The 18,803-nt window shown below is 46.0% G+C and overlaps 2 protein-coding genes across 7 annotated transcripts in view; one reads left to right on the forward strand and one right to left on the reverse strand.

The window, feature by feature from the left end:
- LOC128407492 (unconventional myosin-XVB-like) overlaps window positions 1-18,803 on the forward strand; it is a 70,018-nt gene that overhangs the window by 50,411 nt on the left and 804 nt on the right. Inside the window, exons 40-50 of one of the 2 annotated variants that reach the window (XM_053375901.1) lie at window positions 1,111-1,187; window positions 3,377-3,504; window positions 4,480-4,574; window positions 5,611-5,688; window positions 8,359-8,455; window positions 9,139-9,287; window positions 10,291-10,412; window positions 11,861-11,994; window positions 13,278-13,411; window positions 14,469-14,609; window positions 15,499-15,636. In XM_053375901.1, the coding sequence (XP_053231876.1) occupies window positions 1,111-1,187; window positions 3,377-3,504; window positions 4,480-4,574; window positions 5,611-5,688; window positions 8,359-8,455; window positions 9,139-9,287; window positions 10,291-10,412; window positions 11,861-11,994; window positions 13,278-13,411; window positions 14,469-14,609; window positions 15,499-15,558 (1,215 nt within the window). In that variant the 3' untranslated portion in view covers window positions 15,559-15,636. Of the gene's footprint in view, window positions 1-1,110; window positions 1,188-3,376; window positions 3,505-4,479; window positions 4,575-5,610; window positions 5,689-8,358; window positions 8,456-9,138; window positions 9,288-10,290; window positions 10,413-11,860; window positions 11,995-13,277; window positions 13,412-14,468; window positions 14,610-15,498; window positions 15,668-18,803 lie in introns of those variants that run through there. The other variant, XM_053375902.1, reaches the window with a different exon arrangement.
- The window catches only part of RECQL5 (RecQ like helicase 5), a 49,908-nt gene continuing 47,842 nt past the window's right edge, over window positions 16,738-18,803 (reverse strand). For all 5 annotated transcript variants that reach the window (XM_053375906.1, XM_053375908.1, XM_053375907.1 and 2 more), the window contains one exon: window positions 16,738-18,665. In XM_053375906.1, the coding sequence (XP_053231881.1) occupies window positions 18,565-18,665 (101 nt within the window). In that variant the 3' untranslated portion in view covers window positions 16,738-18,564. The remainder of the gene's footprint in view (window positions 18,666-18,803) is intronic.

Genomic DNA, 18,803 nt, shown 5'->3' on the forward strand with positions numbered 1-18,803 from the left:
CAACAACACACCCTCAGAGATAAATCAATTTAAAATACACAATATGGGAAGCCAAAACAGAACAGCATCAGGGAGCAAAGTAAAAAGTAAATAAAATAAGCTAATCAGGAAAGTGCCATTGTATTCTTGTATGCTTGTGGGCTTCACATAGGCATTTGGTTGAGCACTGAGAGAACAGGATGCTGGAATAGATGGGCCATTGGCCTGATCCAGCAAGCGATTTTTAATTCTTATGTCTGGCCAAATACCTGCTGATGAAAGGGAAGGAAAAGCTGGAAGATACCAAATGCAGCTGAGTGTTGGAGGGACCTTTTAGATCAGGGGTCAGCAAACTTTTTCAGCCGTCCCTCAGATCTTGTGGGGGGCCAGACTATATTTTGAAAAACGTAGTGAACGAATTCCTATGCCCCACGAATAACCCAGAGCTGCATTTTAAATAAAAGGACACATTCTACTCATGTAAAAACACACTGATTCCCAGACCGTCCGCGGGCCAGATTTAGAAGGCGATTGGGCCGGATTCGGCCCCCAGGCCTTAGTTTGCCTACCCATGTTTTAGATGCAACGTGCTTATCGAGCCAAATTATTTTCAAATATTCTGGTTTAGGAGTTACTATCTTAAGTACAACCCAATCAAATCTTTAGACTCTAAGCCGCTGCAAAATTATTCTGGTCATCGTCATCTTAGACCAGTCAAGCTAGAGGCATCTCCTGGGACAGTGAGTTCCACATCCTTTGCACTGCATCAGAGAAGGCCCTTTCGTCCAGTGTTCCTACCAACCACAACTTCATGGGACACACGGAACATCCTCCTTCACTGTCCTCAGTGGATGGGCGGGATTGTCTGGGAGGAGTTGGGTAATATTACCAACCCACTGATGGCTGCCTTGGGGGAAGAGGTGCCAAGTAGGAGTCAGCCTGAGAAAGACAGGCCCTCATTACGCTCCCTTAACCATCACCCTCCTCTGTTGATCCCTGCATTGCCCAATCCCATGCAAGATGATAAGTCAGGAATCAGTACGGAGGTCTTTCTACTCTATGTAAGTTAAGGAGGTTCCAAAATGTTGCCATGTATCTGCTTTTCCTCTTATGCTTCTCTGCCTTGTATAGCTGTGCAAAGAGAAGGAGAATCTGTGTGACGAGGTTTACTGCCAGGTCATCAAACAGATCACGCGGAACCCCAGTCAGTAAGTACCTCTGCATGTGTGTCTGTGGGTGGCGGGAGCTCTGAAATTGAAGGAATAGGGGAACATGGGTGGGTATAATTGGGATGTCAGTGTGAAGTGTTAAGTAAGGGAGCCTCTTGTTAGAAAAGAGGAGATGTAGGTGTTAATTTGAGTGAAAATTTCATCATTAGAAAATCAAGATCTTTTGGTGTGTGGGTGGGAGTGAACCCTAATGATGCAATTTTTTACATTGATTTAACTGGCTGTTGGCTCCAATCTATTTAATTTTTTGCCAAATTGGAGTGGTGGAAGAAAAGCAGAGATCTGAGTAATGGATTACTGATGAGCCCCAGCGCTGATGCTCTGGGAATGAACAGGGTGTTGGATTTTAAAGGAGTTGTTTATGTATATTGCAATCCTCACCCTGCCTTTCTTCAAAGAACCTCAAATTGGGGTCCTTGGGTGTCCCCCCCCCCACTTTATCCTTACAACAGCCATGTGTAGTTAGTCAGTATGAGATATAGGGACTGGCCCAGGGTCTAAGCACCATAGCCTAGCTACTACAGCACACTAGCTTCCAAAAGTAACAGTAATGAAAATGTTCTAAACCATAAGTGCAGGGAGTCCTTTCCAAATATTATCTGGTTTCTATACCTGTAGCAATACACTTGCAGAACTCCAGCTCTCATCAGCCTAAGTCAGGCATGTCCAAAGTCTGTTTTGGGGGCCTAATATGGCCTGCCGGTTGGTTTAATCCGGCCCCTGCAGCAGTTTATTTCCTGGGGTAAAATCCTAAAAAAATCTCAACAAACTTCAATCCCAAAAAAAGGTTGGCCCTTTGGTTGGCCCTCACTCACGGCCCTTCACTTCATCAAATGTGGCCCTCTTTGAAAAAAGTTTGGACATCACTGGCCTAAGTCAACATGACCAGCAACATCTGAAGAGCCCCCTTTTCATGGAAAAGTGTTGGTTTTCTCTGTAACCCTCTTTGGGCTTTTATTGAAAACAAGATCACAAATACCGAGGATTCCACAAATTCAGCACTAGCCTCCCAGGTTCCTAGACATTGTGGCCGCCCCTTCTGCTGCACTACAGAAATGTCAGGGTTACGTAGCTCTCATTTATGGCCTGTTATAAAACAGGACTGATCCCATTCATGTGAAGGGAGGAGTCAATGAGAGAGCAGTCTAGCCTCAGATATCAAGTTGGGACTATGGTATATCCTCCCGTCCCTCTGCTGTCTTCCTCGCTGTCAATCATGGACTGTATTTTCATCTTCTGAGGACTGTGGCTGTGGGCTTGAATAAAGGGAATTGTAATGTTGAAGTCAGGGCTTAAACATATTTCTTTATTTATGAAACTGCAAACTGCCCTCCATTTGTAGACCTCAGGGTGGTTCACAAGTTAAAAAGACAAAATACACACTCAAAACAAAACAATAACCTCCCCATGTGTTGATACAGTGGCTTTTGTGCCTTCCACCTGCCTGCCTCACTGCTGTGAGGCTGTAATTGCCCCTTAGGATCTCTGTATTGAATCATAGCCTCTGAAAGTCAAGGACTTTAAAGTGAACTCTGTGCTGTAAACACCTGCGACTTCTTTGGAGCAGCTGCAGGGCTCATCTACTTCAGGCTCTTTGCTCTTTTTCAAGGAAGATGTATTTCTTATGAACTGAGCAGGTACATGGAGTACCTTAAAGGTAAAGGGACCCCTGACCATTAGGTCCAGTCATGGCCGACTCTGGGGTTGTGACACTCATCTCGCTTTATTGGCCGAGGGAGCCGGCGTACAGCTTCCGGGTCATATGGCCAGCATGACTAAGCCACTTCTGGTGAACCAGAGCAGCGCACGGAAACACCATTTACCTTCCCGCCAGAGTGGTACCTATTTATCTACCTGCACTTTGACGTGCTCTCGAACTGCTAGGTTGGCAGGAGCTGGGACCGAGCAACAGGAGCTCACCCCATCGCGGGGATTCAAACCGCCAACCTTTTGACCCACAGCGCCACCCGCGTCCATAATTCCCCCCCCTTCACTCCTTGAAGCTTCTCATTTCCCCATCTTTCCCTTCCAACTTTTCTCTTTTCTCTCCCCCTCAGTCTTCCTTTATTCCTGGATCACTTTCAGCCAACCAGAAGTTGTCTTTTGTCTAATCCTGCTCTGTGCTCTGCCCAAGGGAACTATCCCCCATGTTTTTCTCTGTCCTGCAGAGAGAGCTGTCTCCGTGGCTGGAGACTCCTGGGCCTCTTGACTGGATACTTCCTCCCTTCCAGCATTTTGATGCCATATGCCACCAAGTATTTGCAGCAGGCCAGCTCTGACCCCAGTTCCAGCACAGGTATCGTCTGCCTCCCACCCTTGGGCCATATGTGCTGGCTTCATTCATGAAGCATGAGGGAGAGCAAGAAGCGGCTCTTACTTCACTCCTGGGGTGGTGGTCCTGGGAGGGATTTTGCTGACTTGAACTGAGGTCACACCACCTGCAGGATTCCATAATTCCATACATATGGCTGTTGTTTACACAATGTCTCCTCAAGTTATGATAGCCAGGAACTCCAAACTCTGCTTCAGTAAATTATATGAGCAGTAGGCCCTAGCCCTTGAGGCTCGGCTGGTAGGGATATGAACATAAGAATAGTCTGTTGGATCAGGACAATGGACCATCTAGTACTCATAGTGGGCAACCAGATGCCTGTGGAAACCATGGAGCAGAATATGAGCACAAGAACACTCTCCCTTCCCGTGGTTTCCAGCAACTGGTATTCGGAAGCATCATTAAATCCAACTGGAGGCATAGCATAGCTGCCATGAGAGCCCTCTCCTCCATGAATGTATCTAATCCTCTTTTAAAGCCATCATCCTCAGGGTACTACCTTTCCAATTGAAAATTGGGTGGGTAAGGGCTAGAATAGGAGGCTGTAACAACCATAATGGACTTGGAGCTGACCATCCCAAGAGGTACGCAAAGAATCCATTGGCCTTCTTTGGTCTGTGATAAGTTAATGAGGTTGACTATGGAAGAAGCAACTCAAAGCTTCATTGAATTAAGCTGAGGGGTTTGGTGGGATCTTCCCAGTGCTGGGCACAGTATCACCGACTGCCTCACTCCCGTGTGGTTCTTTAGACTTCCCTTCATTGTCACAAGGCAAGAGATATCCTGAAAGGTTGTTGGGGCTCCAGTTTTCACACCAAATCGGGGGCTAAATTCAGAATCCCAACTGAGCAGAGTTCTCTAGCTTGTAGTACTCGTAAGGCAACACTCGTAAGACCCATGAGGTGACAAGCTCAGCCCTTTGCCCTTTCTCAACCACAGAAATAGCCAGGATTTGCCAGAGCAACCTGAGGAAAATGGTCATGTATGGAGGCCGTCGACACTTGCCGTTCCGTGTGGAGACTGAAGCGCTTCTGGTAACTGAGTGAAATATGGTTGCAGGAGGTCGGGTGCTGAAGGGGGTATTCTACCATTTGGGTTGCTAAGGCAAGTCCCTGAGACAGTAAATTTTTGGGGCTAGGAGGTATGTGCCAGTACAGGAACTGCGGAGTGGACTTTCCTTGATGCAGGGCTGTGCCTGGACATTTTGCTGCCTGGGGCAATGGACAAAATAGTACATACAGGCACACATTACACTTAAGAGGCAAATGGGGCTGAAGAGTTGAATCTTACTTCCATACTGGCAATGGAACAGCATCCCCCACTACACTTGAGGGAAGCAGGACAGTTTAAGGACAGGCTGTGTGGCACTTTCAGCATGGTGCCCCTTGCTGTGTGAGGCAGTTGCCTCACTCTGGTTAATGGGAGGGCTGGCCCTTGCTTTATGGGCTGCATGAACGGGAACTCGATATATATGGGAAGGAGACAATATTCAGCAAGTGAGGAGTCGATTGTATACTGGCTGAAATGGTTCGTGAGGCGTTACTAGCATCTGACTGGGAGGTTGTGAGCCTACATGTGTGCTTATAAAGGGGAACTGAGTTTCCTTTGTGGATGGGATTTGTGGGGAGAGGTGTTAGCGATAGCAATGATGTTCTGAGGAACAGACAGAATTTTTTGGGATGATGGATGTGGCTGAATAGGATTTGAGAGAGATAAGAGCTGCCAATAGGAAATGCAAAAGGAATCTTCCCCATCCAGCTATGCTGCTCTCCCAGAAATCACAATGTGTTTGATCTATGCTGAAAACCCAGAGCATGCTTAAGTAATGCAAATATCTTCAGTCATTCAAGCTATGTTCTTAAAGATATTAAAAGCCCAAAGGTCACAATCAGGTCAGGTTTTTAAGCCCTATTCATTTCACTGTGAGAGTCAAGCAGATGCTGGAATCTGTAATGGAAAGCCCCAGTAGGGCTTCATAGTGATTAAATTTGCCTGATCCTGCTCTCGGGGAAGGGGACAAAGATGTCTGTACTGGATTCTGTCAAACCCTGAATCCTTTCCCATTGGTAGAAGGGACGTGGCTCACGTCATATATCAGTCAACCTACCTGGAGGTATGAAATACAAGACGAAAATCAAGACATTCACGGTGAGTCCCTCTTTGGCATGTTCATCAGAGTGTTATGGGGTGGGGGGCTTGTGGGGACAGTGCTGGCCATGTCCATTTTTGGGTGGATGAGACTGACTTTTGAAATATTTATGTCTTTTGATTTTCATCTCCCCTTACCGAGATGACTCAGAGTAGGTGACCCCATTTTTTAAAATGCTATTTAGACGCAGAGATCAAGAGAGCCAATTCTGCACCTTCTGCCATTGAAACAGCCTCTTTCTATTGCAGGGGCCTGTGGTCAGTCTCATCACCCATCTGAGCCAGGGCTGTTACGCTTGTGCTATTAATTTCTCTTATTTCCAGGGGTGGGGTGGGGGCATAGTTCAGTGTTAGAGCAGTTGCATTACGCACAGAAAGTCCCAGTCTCCAGATTCATTCCCTGTCACCTCCAGTTAAAAAAGATTAAGGTAAAGGTAAAGGGACCCCTAACCATTACGTCCAGTCGTGACCAACTCTGGGGTTGCGGCGCTCATCTCGCTCTATAGGCCAAGGGAGCCAGCGTACAGCTTCCGGGTCATGTGGCCAGCATGACTAAGCCGCTTCTGGCGAACCAGAGCAGCGCACGGAAACACCGTTTACCTTCCCGCCGGAGTGGTACCTATTTATCTACTTGCACTTTGATGTGCTTTCGAACTGCTAGGTTGGCAGGAGCAGGGACCGAGCAATGGGAGCTCACCCCGTTGCGGGGATTCGAACTGCCGACCTTCTGAGCGGCAAGTCCTAGGCTGTGGTTTAACCCACAGCACCACCCGCGCCCCTTTAAAAAAGATGAGGTAGCTGTAAATGTGGATGACCTCTGCCTGGAGAGCCACTGCCAGTCATGGAAGATACATCCTGGGCTAGTTGGAGAAGTGGTCTGTCTTGGTCAAAGGCAGCTTCCTGTGTTCTTCGTCTCATGAACTCAGTGACTTCCAAGGGAATCATAAGGGCTTGTGTCTCTACACTGTGATTTAGCCATTTCCCTTCCCAGGGAAATGGGAGTTGGGGGTTGGACGCGAGCCCGCCCTGTGCGCAGGGGTGTGGCCAGCCCCTGCATCATAGGGAGTCCCCTCCGTGTCACGCCCCCAGACCAACCAATCTGGGTGGCCAGGGGGCGCGTGGCGTGCTTTAGGAGTTGGTTGCAGGTGTGAAGGTATTGGTGGTGAGCCGTTTGGCTTGGGTAGCAGTTAGGCATTGGTGCATTAGATTGGAGGGGAGGTAGAGGCCATCATCTACCCCTCCTATTTTGAGGGTATTCCATTAAAGGAATCTGGGGGTATGATCCTGTCTGAAGCCCAGGCGGGGGCTATGGCTATGGCACGACCCCTATCGGTAACCCTGGGGGAGCTTGAGTTGGTTTGCATCAACAGGGCTCTCCCTACCGGTGGTTAACCCTTCTGAGACTTCCTGCAGGTGGGCAGGAGTCAGGTATAGTCAGTTCAGTTCCAATGCCTAAGCCAATACCACTCACATTCTGTAACCAATAAAGTTGTGGCCTTTTTTAGCCCATTAACCTAAAATACTGGTGTCAAGTGTCTTTATTCCAACAAAGGGCAGGGTTGGGGGCCTTGCCACGCAACCCCCGTTCTTTCCAGCAGTTCCCCATGTCCTCCCAGAGGCTGCTTGCAAAGTATCTCTGAATTTGGAGGGAGGGTGCTGCCAGAGGTGTGAGAGTGTACTCCCGAGAAGCCCTGCTGTGTGCATAGAGCTCACCATGCATCAGTTTGCCACTGGGGCCTATGATGAGCCGACCGAGCATCTCCCTCCTCTCCCACTGATGTGAATCCAAGAGGAGCCATATCATCTTTCGGAAGCTGGCCAGATTTGCAGCTCACCTGCCCCTTCCCAAACTTACTGTTTTCTGTTTGTGGCTGAACGCATCACAATGGAATTAAAACTACAGTGGTACCTCGGGTTACATACATTTCAGGTTACAGACTCCGCTAACCCAGAAATAGTACCTCGGGTTAAGAACTTTGCTTCAGGATGAGAACAGAAATTGTGCTCCAGCGGCAGGAGGCCCCATTTGCTAAAGTGGTGCCTCAGGTTAAGAACAGTTTCAGGTTAAGAACGGACCTCCGGAATGAATTAAGTACTTAACCCGAGGTACCACTATACTGTACTATAAAATCTCACTAGTCCTCCTCCCTCCCACCACTAAATGAGGGGGGCTGGAACTTCTGCCAGCACAGGTCTTTCCCTTGTGTTTGGAAGCCCTTCCAGTTGCTTACAAATGGCTAGGATGCTACTTTTAGACAGCCAGTAGCAGGGTAAGGGGACGCGGGTGGCGCTGTGGGTAAAACCTCAGCTTGCCGATCGCATGGTCGGCGGTTCGAATCCCTGCGGCGGGGTGCGTTCCCGTTGCTCTGTCCCAGCGCCTGCCAACCTAGCAGTTCGAAAGCACCCCTGGGTGCAAGTAGATAAATAGGGACCGCTTACTAGCGGGAAGGTAAACGGCGTTCCGTGTGCTGCTCTGCCTCGCCAGGGTAGCTTCGTCACGCTGGCCACGTGACCCGGAAGTGTCTGCGGACAGCACTGGCTCCCGGCCTATAGAGTGAGATGAGCGCACAACCCTAGAGTCTGGCAAGACTGGCCCGTACGGGCAGGGGTAGCTTTACCTTTTTTAGCAGGGTAAGGGCTAAAAGTATTCCTTTCCCATTTTGGTTGTAGGTTGCTGCAGACATCATGAAAGAAATTACTGAGCAGATGGGGGTCACTGAGCCAGAAGAGATTCAGGAATTTGCCATCCTGGCCAACAAAGATAACGGTAAAGTGCCCCCATAGCAGTAGCGAATGGTCAGCTGCAGGATACTTTCTTATATGATGAAATGTGCTAAAGATGACTGTCCAACAGCAGGAACAGGGTAGATGAGTAAATGGCAACCGAATCAAGACAAGATGGGGATATTTCTGTGGGTAGTTTGTTGACTAGCATGACCTGGGTGGACTCGCATCCCTCCTAAGACCACCAAGTGCCCACAAGCCCAGGAATGCCAGTATGCAGAGAGAGAGGCAGTGTGAATCACTTCTCAGACTGCATACCTGGCCCAAGGTATGGGGTGGCCTACTGAGGCTGTATTGATGGAGGGCTTCCAAAATCCTTCATATGATGGCACCACTAAATGAGAGTGAATTTAGATCTTTTATTTTCATCTTTAAAACACCACCACCAAAACCTTCAAGGTTCTCATGGGGACAGATGGAGACATAGGTGCAGATTGTGTGAATGAGATGTAGTAGCCGTTGTTGACCAGTCCGTTTCACATGAAATTGCCTTGTGCAGGAATGTGCAACACGGTGCCGTTAGGGCTGAATCCTGGGGGGAAAGGTGCCTTTGATTTGATGGGGGAGAGGATGACTTGAAGCGCCACATCCTGCTCTTTCTGCTTTACTTAGAAGTGGGGGTGATGTTTAGGTGAGCAGGGTTGTGTCTCTTGTTTTGCCATGCAGGTAAGATTGTACGTCCCTTGCGCCAGACTGAGTACATCCATGATTATTTGCTTGAGGGAAGTTCGGTAGAGCTGGAGTTCTGCAGGATCACCTGGAGGACACCCTTGCACTTTGAGAATGACATGTATATTAACCTTCACTTCAACCAGGTAAGCTTAAGGAGAGGCTCCTTTCTTCCTTCTGTGCGTTTTAAATTACAGTTGTAAATCTTTTAGTGGTAATGTTATCTGTTTTCTGTAAAATTTATGTAAAATTCTGTAAATTTTATAAATAAATACATAGTTACAGGATTTCAATGGCAAACAAAGCAGCATGTCTGCCCAAAAGGTTTTGAAGGCACAAAGTGCTGAAATCAGAACTGCAAATGCCATTCCAATGCCATTATGAGCAGAAATCACAATGAATGCACAATAAAAAGGATGTCTGAAGGAACCCGTTGCAAAAAGCTGGGGATTCCTCTGAAGATGCCGCACACATTGCCTGTGAGCGTATGGTGACATCTTGTTCCCATTAGGCTAAATTTGCTGTGACCTAGCTTGATGTTTGGGACACTTTCAGGGCATCAGCTGCCAGAATTTGCTGAATATCTAGAGTTACATAACCATTAATAGGACTGTGTTGTTCAACCAGCAAAATGCTTCCCTGCTGGTTCCTGCTCAAGGGATTGTAGGCAAAGAGTGAAGTACAATGCAATGCTCTCTTTGTTAGGAGCATCCTACTCTCGTGTAGGAACCTGGTAGAGACACATGCCCGACTGGCATGTTCTCTCCCTCCTGGTCGGTCGTTCAGGAGCTTCAAAAGCTTTCTTCTGCCTGAACATCACAGTGACTGATACCAAAAGGCATTAGCACGCTTAGGGATCCGCAGAGTAACAGACTTCAGTAGCACAGCATTTTGGCTAATCTACGTTTATTTACATATAATACACTCGGAGCATTCTGACATAGCTCCTTCCTCTTTCTCATCAGACAGCAAAGAGAGAAAGGACAAAGGACAATAGTCCCACTTTCCAGAACACAGTAACACAAACATCCTGTCTCCGTCACTTCCCACACTGTGGAATGAAAACATACACCGTCATGTGATAGACAACAATCCCGTGACTGCAGACACGGGGAATGAATCTCCAACACTCTTGTGGGTTTTTCCTAGGTGCTGCAGAATTATATGAAAGGGAAGCTGCTGCTGCCACGCACCAGGGAGCTAGAGAAGCTGGTGTGTGCTTTGGCTCTGCTTCAGCACTGGGCCAAGGGAGCTGGATCAATCCCTTCCATGTAAGTTTCCTGTTCGTAGCCTTGGGTGGTTTGTGTAGGCCAGAACCTGATGCTTGGCAGAGACATTTCCCTACGTGTGTCAAGAAGACTCGTCTCTCAGGGAGGGTGAAGATGTATTTACAAAGTCCAACCGTCCTTTAATATAGGCATGATGAGGGCCCTGGCCTGATCCTCATTATTCACATACCCCCGCCCCCCCCAGCAGTTCTTCTTGTCTTCCTCAGAGCACGTGCATACTGTCACGCTCCTAGTCCACACGCTCAGGAGAGCTACTTGACTCCTCCCTGCCATTTGGGGGGTTTAGCCAATGTTGTTTAGAGGCAGAGCATGTAAAATGTTCCTCATACTTGTTTGCTAATGGTAACTGTTCCAAGCAAAGAAAGTGGTAACAGGGCCAGCCCACCCATTAGCCTCAGTGAGGTAGTTGCCTCAGGTGGCTGGCTGGGGACAGCTAGAATCCAGATGCCTGAGGAATGTGCTGTTTGCCACCTCCTGTGCTTGTAGCTCGTGGCCATTGCCTGGGAAGAGTGGATCCACTATTGCCACCTGCTCCTCTCTAGCCTCCTTTCCCCCCACCCTTCCAGTTGCCTCAGGCGGCGGAGGCAGGAAGGACAGTGGTGGCGGAGGGACACCAGTCTCTGTTTTGCCTTAAGTGGCAAAATGTCTTGGGCCGGCCCTGGTGATAAGGGGACTAGGTTCTGTCACTCACTATAGGTTGTGGATGATTCTGTACTCTTACCCACTTTTGCATGCTAAATTTCAGCCCCATTATGGTTTACTTCAGGGGTGGTGAACAAGTGGCCTTCCAGATATTGAAGCTCCAAATCCCATCGGTCCCAGTCAGTATGGCCAGAGCTGAGGGGTGATAGGAATATTAGACTAGGAATATCTGGGTGGCTGCAGGTTCACCATTCTTGATTTACATGATCCATATACCTTGGGGGTGAGAGAAATAATGCAAGAGGTCCCGCTTACTAGTTTATTTCCTCTCACATCCTCTAATTAATCTACTGAACGTTAAACGAAGGCACCATTCACACAATCTGAGTACAGAGGTACATTGGTTCTCGAACGTAATCCGTTCCAGAAGTCAGTTCGACTCCCGAAACAGTTTAAAAACCAAGGCGCAGCTTCCAATTGGCTGCAGGAACTTCCTGCACTCAAGCAGAAGCCGCATTGGATGTTCAGCTTCCAGAAAACGTTTGAAAACTGGAACACTTCTGGGTTTTCACTCTTCGGGAGCTGATTTCTTCAACAATTAAGCTGTTCAAGAACCAAGGTAAGCATATTTCTTACTTGGGCCCTGTGGCAGCAGAGTTCTTTCTACTAGACCCAGCCTGAGGGGAAGAGGAAGTAGTAGTATTCTTGAATTGTTGTTCAAATATTTCTTTCCATGGAGCACAGCTATGCGTCCTAACCATACCTTTATTTTCTGATCACCTAAATAGAGAGGAACTAGTAAGTTACATCCCTGATGACGTTGCACGCCTCATCAACCCAGTGATTGTTCAAAATTCTGTCACCTATCAGCTGAAAACCATGAACCAACTTGAGCGACAGGAGGCAAAAATCAGTTTCATTGGTAAGTTCAAGTGGGCAATACGGTTGGAGCTGGTATGATCTTATTCTGTAATCCCAAACTTTCTACCAGTTTCCTGTTGCCACATGGTATTCCCCCCAAACATCAAGGCATGGAATCCAGGAGCATACTGACATGTTTATTTTGCATTCTCCAAAGAACTCAAGGCAATTTACATGGGGTTATCTTACTTCATTCTTCAACCTAATTGTTATGAAGTACGTTACTGATTCCCACGTTACCCAGTGCTTGACTTTCAGTGAGATCTTGCGAGTCTGGCTTTTTTCTTTTATGTGCATGTAGATTACTTGAGGGAAAATGCACACATATTGCAAAACGTGCTTTCTCTTAAGGGCAAGCATCTACAAATTATAGCAGTAAAATGGATTGAGGCATTTATTTATAGTATGTCTTAGTGCCTGTGACTTTTGTTTTTCCTTTGGTACAGCAAGATCACCTCTAGGTTCCTATAGGAGGATGGTCACAGCTTGTTCTTAGTTCTCCTTTATTACTGTTCAAGTAATTCTAAGGATATTTTTGTAAATCTGTGGATTATCACTCTTCTGGTCCCATCAATAGCTTTTTTTGAAACACACAATAATTCTGATCAGGACACTGGTCTGTAGGGTAGGCAAAATGTGAATGCAAAATGTTCACGTTTTTATGTAGCGAGACTCTTGGTGTCAGCAAAACCCAACACAAAAAGCGTCTCTTATCTACAAAGAATGCCCAATCCTTCAAAACCATGATCACCATCTGCAGGATCCTTCCAGCTGAATGTAGAAATGTGGTCCCCGCTGTCGACACTTTGCAAACAGCCTTTTTTGCTGCCTCAGCTGCACTATAACTTCCAAATACTGAAAATAGGTTGCATCCAATGCATTCATCTCATTAGATTTACCCTTGCGCAATGGTATTTTCGTCCCGTACCTTCCCCAGAAGAGATGGGGTGGGGTGGGAGCTAAATCCTATGCTAACAGAACAAGGGACTTGTGTTCTATATTGGATATAAGCCACTGTGTGTGACTGTAGAACTGTACTGCATTATCAGTAATGTGACAAATCACTGCTTCTGTAGTTTTTGGATATGCCAGGGTAGTTGTGCCCTCTGGCTGTGGCAGCCTTAGGAATACCAGGCACGGCACAATAGTCTTGCCTTTTAGCCATATTCTTTTCAGGAGATGGGGCAACCCCACTGCTACTAGAAATAGTCAGCAGCAGCAATACAGTGGTTTGGCTTGGCCTGTGGGGTTTGACATCATGGCCGCTTCCTTCTCTTGTCCCAGAGCACGTGATCCAGCTGCCGCTTTTTGGCTACAACGTTTACACTGTGGAGAAGATCAGTACACTTGGGATCCCCACGCCTTGCTTTGTAGGAGTGAATGAGGAACAGATCGTTGTAGTGAACGGGAAGACCCAGGTATGGCTTTAGTAGAAATCCCTGGAGTATTAGCAGCTTACTTTAGAGTAAGTAGCAAGTGCAGGGTGCCTAATCCAGATCAGGACCATGCTGGGGGCTTTAATCCTCACCCCCCCGCCCCCCATCTGCTATCCTTACCTGGTTCAGGGAGGCATTAATGCATTAAGAGGAAAACTCACATTGGTCTCAACTATAAATCACAAGTGTGGTGGACCAACATGGGTTGGGGCCTCAAAATAAGGGAGCATAGCCCTTTGCTTCCTGGGTCTACACATAAAAAAAAAGAAAATTCATACAGTTGTATCTAGTTTAACTTTTCTGAAACGTTCATCTGTTTCATAAACTTAACAGTAAGAACCCTTTATGTATCTCATAACGTGGGCTCTGGTCCATGAAAGCTTCTTTAACTTCTTCAGCTTTCAAGATGTCACAATAATCCTCGTTTTTAAACAAATCAGTGAGTTTCCTTGTGATTGGGCTGAATATAGTAATCAGCATGTAAATGTCATAGCTACCCACAGTGAGTGTTACCCAAGTGTGCTTTGGCAGGCTTCGTACAGAATCTGAATTAACCTTATTATTTTAATAGTACTTACAATAATTTCAATAAAGAGTAATTGTGGAGAATGATGGAACACAGTAATTTCCACAAAATTTTCAAGTTGTTCTTCTTTTTTTACTATTTCTGCAGCTGCATTATGAAATATCATGAAATGGGTGTATAGAGTAATTTACATTTTGAGAAAAGAATGTCCCTGAAAAGGCAGTTTCAGGGGGAGGGAGACTCTGCTATAAATATTTGCTCAGTTCAGAGGACTGCTGTTGAATTAGGACTCCTAAAAGGCAATTTGAAACATGCATTAAATTCTGCGAAAGCTCGTGTGGACAAAATAACAGGAATTAACTTCTCATATGATTGGCTACTTATGAGAACAGGACGCTGCCATGAGATGAGTCACTGACTTGATCCAGAAGGTGTTCTTAATAGTCATGTGGTGCTTTTGATCCTCCACTGCAATATACCTGTCCTAACGGCAGTTTCCCTCCCTTCACCCAGAACCTTCACAGCCTCATTCCACTGGCGACGATACAGAGGATGCGGACTTTGCGCCCCATGAATGAATCTGGGCTTCCTGGCCTGGAAATTAACTATGGCTCAGCAGCAGATCCCAAAACAATTTGGTTTGAATTGAAGCAGGTAATATCCCTGGTCGTCGCTTCTTAAGTTAAAAGATCCAGATGTAATTTTTAGCTTTGTACATTTTGGACCGTAACCAAGTTTACAAAAACAGACACAGCACAGTTGGGAGATCCGAATCTTACTAGAGTTTAGCAGTTTTCTACGGCCTTAAATTAGTCTTATTTCTGGTGGGGTTTGTGGCATTCCGCTAGTGCAATGCACCATAATAGAAGCCTGCTCTTTCTACAACCAGTCGTTCAGGGCTCTTGGCAGAACTTATTTCTAGAGGTTAAAATCAAGTTAATTTCTAGCTACCCCAAGGCACTGACTGGTATGCTACAAAGAGGTATGTTCTGCTGCTAGAAGGCAGCAACTCCTGGGATTAAAGGCAGGAAGCCTGTTCTGCAGCATCCCCTTTCATGCTGCATGCTTGGGGATAGGGTACATCTCTGGCCTGCAGGAAAACAGCATAGTGAGGAGTCCTTTGTCTGGAACTAAACCCACTGTTCCCGCACATGGTTCCCTGGAGGTGCTACTGCCAACCTGTGTAGCTGAACCACATCTGGCCATTGGACCAGGAAGTTAGATTTGGGTTCTAAAGCACAGGACAGCGTTGCTTTTGAAGCAGGAGAAAGACCGCCATAAGGGAAAACAAGTTAACTACAAGGCTTTTGACTACTGGATTTTTTTTGTTTTTTAAAAAATTACTTTCACAAGGAACACCAAGCTCTAGTAAATGAAGGCTCCATCTGGATCTCACTTAAAATTGTTTTTTTAGTTGGTGTGGGCTTCCTTTTGGAAAGTAGAGGTGCAAGCACAAAATGAAATGATTTCTCAAAATGAGGGGGAAGGAAGTAGAGATGGCAGATGAGGGACTTTTGTTTCATTGAAGTTTCTATCTTGACAGGCTAAAGCATTGTACCACACGATTGCCATCATCCTAGAAGAAACCGAATCTGAGGCTTAGTGAGTGGCAGAAATGTCTTTTTTTGAACTCTGAAATCCTAAAGCTTCATGCAAATTCTGTTCATCGCAAGCATCTGAAGTAAGCACTGTTACCTTGGTTCTTGCTGTGCCTCCTATCTGCAGATTTTCCCTCTTTATTCAGATGCGTTTTTTTTTAAAAAAAACACGTTTAGCTTTTCAGTTACTAGAGAGCAAAACTGGCTTAACAGTTCTAGACATGCTTTTTATTACATGTAATGAAGTTCAAGGAAAACATGGGTATTTACAGTTTGTTTTGCTCAAAGTAGATCCAGGTTTACCCAAAGCATTGCTGACTTTCACTGTTACTGGCGCTGACAAATTTACACTACCTAGATGTTCAGGTATTATTAAAGCACTGGCATTCTACCTTTACTGTTCTCAATGGCTGTAGTGACTCGATGCTTGTTTAATTGTGGTTCATATATGTGCTCTGAGCAGCATCAGTACAAATATTCCTTTGTGATTTAAGTCTGTGTCCCTGCCCCAATACAGAGCACTCAAAAATGCAGACAAAGGGGTAGTTATTGTAGATATCATTCATGTGTGGATCTGAATAGTAGAAAAACTGGAATATGTCCCTCCTTACAGACCACAGGGGCAGAATGCCCTACCAAGAGACGCTTGCCTGGCACCATCCTATTTACTCTTCATTGTTTGGCAATAATGTCGCCCTTGAGGGGTGGCAAACTGTTGATTGTTGCTCATGGTGTGATAGATTTTGTAATGGTTTTAACAGGTAGAGCTGGGCCGCTACCGCAATTCATTGTCTGAAACCGGTATGGCGTTCACATCTCAGCTCCTTAGCCGCCGTCAGATGGCAAAGGCAGGCAGATGCACAGAGCCTGAGAACATGCTTCTCAGGCTCCATGCGCTTGGCTGCTGCTCACCTTTGCCCAAGCAGACAAAGGCAGGCAGGTGCCTTTGAGGGAGCCCGGCTTATGCGAACTGGATGGGGAGGGGCTTGATCAGCAGTGGGAGGGGGGCAAGAAGCTTGCCTCTCAGCTGATCAACCCCCCTACCACTCTTTCTTGCGAGAGCCAGAGCAGTATGGGGCTGGGTGATGTTATCTTGGCTGCTTCTTCCTCTCCCAAGGTGGGTAGGAAGATCCTTCCTTTGTATGTGTGATTTCCAGTGGTAAAAATAATGAGATTAAGCAATGTAAGCTCTTTAACATTCATTTTATTAGCAGCTCACCATGAACCTTTTAAAGTAACAAACCCCTAGCTCCCAAGTGCAAGCTATTAAGAAGGGGGTCCCTCTGCCAGGCCCACCTTTGTCTAGGAGTTTCCACTAAAGGAAAAGGTTAATGCTTCTCTAAGGCACAGAAGAAGAAAATACAATTGTAAAAAAACCATAATCCCAGCAGGGAATCTACAGTCTATGCCAAACTTGAACTATACATAAATAAAGCAGCATCTTCCTGCTAAAACCCCTGGGCAATTTTGTCACAGTAGTCTGATAAGATGACATGAGGCGCACAATGCAGCAATATGGCTTTAAGTGAATACTTGCACAGCCCTCATACCAAAGACTCTGCTGTGCAGACTCACCTCTGCCCAGTCAACTGTGATATTTGGAAGGCTGGTTCTTTTAACATCCTGATGGACAATACAAAGTGGCTAATACAAATGGCTACATCTCATATTATAACCTGTAAAGTATTTTGCATATACACCTGAAAAACATAGTTCTGCACATGCAACACACTCATGTTTTCTGCAGGTGCAAATGTCCAGGACTCCTTACCGTGCATCAAACGCGCCTGTCATCACAGAGATTTTGAAGCAGCCCTAATGTGAACCTACCTGGAATCACATGTCAGTAATAACCTATTTGTCTCAGATTTCTTTAGACTTACTCCATATGCACAAAGAAAAATGCAATTATACACTGCAATGGCAACAACTTCCTGAAACATGTATTAGGCCTTTTCACCAGAAGGAGGTGCTCCTGGATACAACTGTTTACTGCAAACAAAAAACAGAATATAAACACTAGTAACCACCAAATAGAATTTGGCGGGGAGGGAAGGGTTGCCCCATGGCCCCTATTTATTCCTGAGGTTTCACGAAATATAAAACTCTTCAACTTATGTAAGCAAGGACATGCCCTCAAGCCTTGAAGAAGACTGTTCTCTCCTGAAAAATAAAATTGTATTTGTGTCTGACTACATGTTACATGCACTTGTATGTAACAGAACTCTGATGGCCATGGGGAGCATAGAAGTTGGCAAACATGTATTTCCCAACCTCATGTGAGAGTGGAGTCATTTGGGATAACACAGCTGGCAGGAACTGGCACCAATAACATCCCCTGCCCTGCTGGTGTTACAAAATCACCCACTTCTCTCAAAGACGTAGCTTTCTGATTTTATTATACTGTAGATTGATTTCATGCAACCTTTGGTTAGACCCTAAATTTACTTTCTGACAGAGAGCATTGTCCCTGGCAGCACTTCTCATTCTTATTGCAATATGCACAGTTTAAAAAATAATAATTCTAGTGCAAGGAGACACTTTTCAGCACAAACAACACAAATCAAAAGGGACCTGGGCAAAGCAGCTCTGCCAGACTCCCTTCCACTGTATCAAAACGAGAAAGCCTTCTTCAAAGCAAATGTATTCCATGACAACTCTGAGTGATGTTGCTGCTAATTAAAAAAAACATAGTAACGGACTGGGGGTTGAAGCAGGAAATCTTGGGTAGCAGCAAGATTTCTAGTCAGCAAAAGAATCAATTACAGTCTTGTGGTATGTCTAAAACAAGCAAAGTTGACTGTATCATAGGGCAGCCTTGTAACTTAAAATTGGTGACTTCATCTGCACAACAGACTTTTCCTAGCTAGGATAACATCGCAAAGGCCTTTCCCCCAGGCCAGAGCTTAACTGGGTCCACCACCCCCTGACTCCCAGAGCTACAATGATTCCTCTAAGTGCTTGGGGTCCAGCAGCCACAGGAAGCAGACAAAACCAGTGCCTTTCAGGTGTCATGTTTCCAAGCTGGTTAGCTCCTGCCAGTCTGTCTCATTTTCACACTTGTCACGGGTTTTGAAAAATTCCTTGATCAGTCTCTGTGCTTCTTCTTTTACTACAAACAGAAAGTAACACACAATACACTGATGCCCAACCTCGTTCACCACTGTTAACTACAGTATCATTTAACGGTGTCTCCAAGCCATCTATGAAGAAAAGAATCTGCATAAACCTCCCTTCCCAATAACACACA

The sequence above is a fragment of the Podarcis raffonei genome, chromosome 2 (genome assembly GCF_027172205.1).
Source record: "Podarcis raffonei isolate rPodRaf1 chromosome 2, rPodRaf1.pri, whole genome shotgun sequence".
In the NCBI taxonomy this organism is placed as follows: Eukaryota; Metazoa; Chordata; class Lepidosauria; order Squamata; family Lacertidae; genus Podarcis; species Podarcis raffonei.